Source organism: Myotis davidii, unplaced genomic scaffold, assembly GCF_000327345.1.
Source record: "Myotis davidii unplaced genomic scaffold, ASM32734v1 scaffold49, whole genome shotgun sequence".
NCBI classification, from domain to species: domain Eukaryota; kingdom Metazoa; phylum Chordata; class Mammalia; order Chiroptera; family Vespertilionidae; genus Myotis; species Myotis davidii.
The window spans coordinates 4,631,558-4,637,395 of NW_006300375.1; the positions used below are offsets into that span (position 1 = coordinate 4,631,558).

Below are 5,838 nucleotides of genomic sequence, written 5' to 3' on the forward strand. Positions count from 1 at the left end.
CTTTCGCCTGGTGCGGCCGCCGCTTCAGCCGCAAGTCCCACTTGAGCCGCCACCAAGCGGTGCACACGGGCAGTCGGCCCCACGCCTGTACCGTCTGCGCCCGTAGCTTCAGCTCCAAAACCAACCTGGTCCGCCATCAAGCCATCCACACGGGCTCTCGCCCCTTCTCCTGCCCGCAGTGCGGCAAGAGCTTCAGCCGCAAGACTCACCTAGTGCGGCACCAGCGCATCCACAGCGAAGCGGCCCACCTGGCCTCCGACGCTGACCTCCCGGCCCCAGCCTGGCCCGCTCCCACGGAGGTGGCAGCGCCCCCACTCTTCTTCTGAGCCTCCTTCTTGTCCAGGCCCTTCCTTTGCATTCTGTTGCTTCCTGGTTGGAGAGACCCAAGTCCAAGCCAGTGAGCACTGTGGCTGGATGGCCTAGGCCTTGCCGGCTGTTTTTCTTTCCTCTCCATCTTACTGGCCAGACGTCCGGAAAGGATAGCCAGCTCTAACATTCTGTAACAAAGTGCTGAATGAACCCTTGCTGGGAATAATTCCTGCCTGAGTCCTTGGAAGGCTCCCACCAAGAGAAGCCCTGGAAAGCTGAAGTTCCCTGGACCACCCCTGGACAAGTCAGGAACCGCTACAGGGGGAGGGAAAGAATGGTTATCTGAGTACTTACAGTGTCATTAAAATTTAAATCTGAAGTTTCTAGGGCTTTAAATGAGCTGGGGGAGGGAACCCCTGACTAATCCACACACAGAGGACCTGGCTTTACCTACCCTGGGTGAGCTCCACTTATCCAGCTGCTGGTAATCACTCTACCAAATCAACATATAATACAGCTAATTTCCAAACCACTCCCCTGCTCCCTGCCTCTAGCCCAGAAATTTGAGGAGGAAGAAACATTAGTCTACATTTCCCATGCCAGGTGTTGAAGGCTGGAACATGGGGAATACACAGAGAGGGGGCAGGTGCCCTTTGGCTGGGCTGTTCCCATGGAGACACGAGGCAACCCTGGCTTCTAGAGCTCTAGAACTTCTGCTATCTGCGGCTCTCCCAAGGGGCTTTCAGAAAAGCAGCCCCAGCTTCCACCCTGCCTGGCACCATGAGGAAGGACATTAGTGGTGTATGGAATTTCTTTCCCATCATACGTTTACGTTGTCGTTATGATGGATGCTTGAGCCAGACGTCTCTGTAGCTGTGCCTCCCCAGCGAGGCAGCTGGGAGAGCTAGCCGCCTGTCGGTAAAGGGAAGGGGTGGGGTGATGGGGAAACAAGTTGAACCTGGAGTGAGGAGTCCTGGGTTTGACCCCTCCTGTGCCTCTTATAGACTTGGAGCAGCACATTCATTTTCCTGGGCCTCTGCTTTCTCATTACAATAAGATTACTGACGTTGATGAGGGGCAAGGGAGAAGGAAAGGGGGGTTTGAATGCAGTGAGTTTTAAGTTCCCTGGCCACGAGCAGGTGGTCACAGTAAATATGACAGTGTGGCTATAAATAGGGGCCATTTCGTTCCCCCAGCAGCATGTAAATACTTGGATATTTCACATAAAAATCTGGACTTCCAGCTTCTCTCATGAAAAGTCAGAAGATCTGGCAGCTCATGACTGAGGCTGAGCAAAAATTGGCCTCATTCAACCAAGGGACACTGAACCCCAACTGGAGGGGGCTTGCACCCCTCACCCGCCACTCCCTCCCCTGAGATCCCCACCTCCCTTTCTTTAGGGGTCTGTGGTCCCTCTCCCTGTTCCACTCGTTACAGTGAACTTCTGATATCTGATGAAGGTGCATGGGCCCACCTGGGGCTGCCGGCACAGCGATGGCACTCTGTATATCAATTTGGAATTAAATAAATACATGAGATGCTGCCAGTTGTGGGTCGATGCAGAAGCTCTTTTTGGTAAGTAGTGAGAAAGGTTGAAGGGAAACAGCGGGAAAGGCCCAAAGATAAACTTTGTTCTACAGTTTTGCCAACAAGAATGGTTCTCAACACATTAGAATATCCTGGAAACGTGAAAATATACCAATAGACGTGCACTTTTCTGTATGTTTGTTATATTTCAACAAAGAGTTTATATATGTCCAGATTGATAGATATAAAGATGGATGGATGGATATAGACAGACAGGCAGATGACAGACATCAATGCTCTCTCCACTCGAGACCAATTGAATTAGAATCTGCGTAAATGGGGCCCGAACCTGATTTTCAAAACTTTCCCCAAATGATCCCAATGTGCACCCAGGGGGGTTGAGGACCACAGCTCTAGGGTCTTGTCCTTCATCACCTTAAAGTCCAGATTCAGGTTACCACCAAGCCAGAAACATTTAAACATTTAAAATGGAAAGGATGGCCCTGACCGGTTTGGCTCAGTGGATGGAGCGTCTGCCTGCGGATTCAGGGGTTCCAGGTTCGATTCCGGTCAGGGGCGTGTGCCTTGGTTGTAGGCACATCCCCGGTGAGGGGTGTGCAGGAGGCAGCTGATTGATGTTTCTAACTCTCTATCCGTCTCCCTTCCTCTCTGTAGAAAATCAATAAAATATATTTTAAAAAAATAAAAATAAAATGGAAAGGATGGAGTCTGAGGACATGCTGGGTAGACACGGATGCTCCAGAATAAGAAAGAACACTTTTCTAACTTCCTTCCTGTAATGATGTCTGAGCAGCTTATTAGCCCCAGAGAAACAGGCACAGTGCTGAGCCCCAGATGTTAATGTGCGCAGTTTCGATGAGAATCCAAGGGCTCTATGAACACTCGGGAAATTTCAGTAAATTTATTCAAACAGACTCACTCACTCTCTGGCGTCTCAAATCCAAATAAATGCACCATTCATTCAGATATTCAGTTCCTGTTTATTGAACGCCCTCTGTCCCCGACCCAGTGTTTGGTGCACAGATACAATACATATCTGCCCTCACTCAGAGCTTACAAGTGGTTGCAGGTAAGTACATTTAAAAATAATCTACTTTTTTTCTGCCTCAGACTGCGCACACCTACTTTGAGGGTGCAGCTTTCAGTGTCCTCTTGCTCTGCATGTTTAAGGGCCTCACTTTACTCTGAAGCCAATGACCCCAGTTCCAAGTGCAGTTCAACCCCCCCTACTGGCTGTGTGACCTGGAGCACGCTTATTTTCCTCTCTGTGCTTCGCTTTCCTCGTTTGTAGAATAAGAATGATAATAGTAGTATTAACATCTGCCTTAACTGTTATGAGAAGGAGTGAAGGAAACTATTAAAAAGTGCTCAATAGTTTTCTCTATGTAAATATTTTCTGGTTTATTCCTAGATTCTTGAATATTTTTTGCCATAAATGAAAAATTTTAATTAAAAAAATTAATTGTAATAGATTATAGATTCCTTTCAGTTGTCTATGTGTATGGTCATATCACTTGTAATGAATCCTTTCCTCCTTCTTTTGGATTTTCATGCCTTCTCTTCCCTTGCCTTACTGTCCCAGCTAGAACATCCACGCTAATGCTGAATAATAGTGAGAGTGTATTTCCTCTCCTTGTTCCTGATCTGAAGAAACATTCATATGTCACCATTAAGTATCACGTTTACGCTAAGTTATTTTTTTGGTAATCTCTATCAAATTAAGAAATTTCCTTTCATCCTAGCCAGTTTGGCTCAGTAGATAGAGTGTTGGCCTGTGGACTGAAGGGTACTGGGTTTGATTCCGGTCAAGGGCATGTACCTCAGTTGCAGGCTCAGCCCCAGCCCTGGTCTGTTGGGGCACATGCAGGAGGCAACCAATCAATGTGTCTCTCTCACATTGATGTTTCTCTCCTTCTTTCCCCCTCCCTTCCAGTCTAAAAAACAATGGAAAAAATATCCTCAGGTGAGGATTAACAAAAAAAGAAAAAAGAAATTCCCTTTCTAACCCTAGTTTAGAGTATTTATGGATGTTGGCTCTTATCTAGCCATCTTTCTATGGCTATTGAGATGATTAGATGACTTTTCTCCTTTATTATGGTGGTAGGTGACTACTAGCGATTTTCAAATGTTAAAACCAGCCTTGAATCTCTGAGATAAACCCCACTTGGTCATACTGTTTTATTTCTCTTTATAAATTGCTAAATTGTTTGAAAATACTTATTTAGCAGTTTTGCTTCTTTGCACATTTTTGGAGGTTGGCCTCTGGTTGTCTTCTTGTACTGTCCTTCTCAACTTTTGCTTTCACTTATATTAGTCTCATAAAATGAGTCAGGGTATTCAATATTTTTCTGTCCTCTGGAATAGTTTGTGTATTACCGAAATGATCTCCTTAAATACAAGGTAGAACTTATGAGTGAAGCTCTCTGGATCTGCAGTTTTCTTTATGGGAAGATATTCCATTCTATGCAATTTTTATACTTCTTCTTGAATCTGTTTTAAGTTGTATTCTTCTGAGAGTTGTATAGTTCAATCAAATTTTTGGCAAAGTTGCTTGAAATATCTTTTCATTTTTATATGGTCTGTAGCAGCATCTACAATGATGTCACTTTCTTCATTCCCAAGATTGGTTATTTGTGACTTTTTACTCTTGATCTTAGCCAAAAGGTGTGCCTACTTTTTTTAATTGATGAATTATACCACAAGCTGGTCAATTTCATTTTTTGTTAAAGAAACACCTTTTGGCTTTCTTGATTATATCTAGTATATAATGCCATTTCACTCATTTTTGTTCTTATCTTTACATACCCTCAACTTTTATCTGGATTTCCTTTGCTGTCCTGTTTTTACCTCCCTGATCCTCAGCCTTTTCTTTTTCACATACTCATTTATATCCACACATTTCTCAGTACTAATTTAGCTTTATCCTCAAAGTTTGATATATGGTACTTTCTTATAGCTCAGTTCAAAATATTCCTTCTTTCTCCATTGACACGTGGGTTACTAGGATCATAATTCTTATTTTTCCAATATATAAGAATTTCTCATTTTTTATTGGCTTCTAGCTTAGTATGGTCAAGAGAACATATTCAGTATAATACTGTCAAATTTGTTTAATCTTGCTCCAGGGCTTACTATATGGTCAATTTTTGTGGCAGTCCTGCATATACTTGAGAATATATATTCTGTATCTTGTGGTCCAGTGTTCTATATATTCATCAACTGAGACAACATTAATTGGCTTGTTCAAATTTTCTGTATCCTTCCTAATTTGTTCTATCAACTTCTAGAAAAGGCATGCCAAAATCTCCCAAATATGACTGTAAATTTGGGTGTTTTCCTTTTAGTTCTTTAAACACTGAGGCCAGCAGGGGGAAAATGGAATGTATAAAAACAAACAAATGCCGAGACCGGTTTGGCTCAGTGGATAGAGCGTCAGCCTGCAGACTGAAAGGTCCCGGATTCGATTCCGGTCGGGGGCGTGTGCCTGGGTTGCGGGCACATCCCCAGTGGGGGGGTGTGCGGGAGGCGGCTGATCGATGTTTCTCTCTCATCGATGTTTCTATCTCTCTCTCTCTTACCCTTCCTCTCTGTGAAAAATCAATAAAATATATTAAAAAAAAATAAAAAATAAAAACAAACAAAACCCACAACGTTGTCAATACAACAGAAGGCAGAAAAAAAGGGGGGGGGGATCTCCAGAACAAGTGGGAGAAACCTAAGGAGAAAATAATGGTACACTCAAATTCAACTGTTAGAGATTTTATTACATGTAAATGGATTCAGGGCTCCAATGAAGGAACAAAAATTTTGTCAAGCTGGATTAAAAAATAAAATCCAACTATAGGCTGTTTACAGAAGCCACAGCTAAAACACAAAGTTGAATCAAGTCTGGTCTGCCAATGAACCAAGCTCCTTCTGGAGGCAGCAATGACACAGAGTGTCACAGGCAGAAGATGGTGGCACCCCCCCCCCCCCCCCCCC

General features: G+C 44.0%; 1 protein-coding gene across 1 annotated transcript in view; it reads left to right on the forward strand.

Annotated features, from left to right (window-relative positions):
* The window catches only part of ZNF467 (zinc finger protein 467), a 6,545-nt gene extending 5,853 nt beyond the window's left edge, over positions 1-692 (forward strand). Inside the window, exon 7 of the mRNA XM_015572698.1 lies at positions 1-692. Coding sequence (XP_015428184.1) covers positions 1-326 — 326 coding nt within the window. The 3' untranslated portion in view covers positions 327-692.
* The last annotated feature ends 5,146 nt before the right edge of the window (positions 693-5,838 follow it).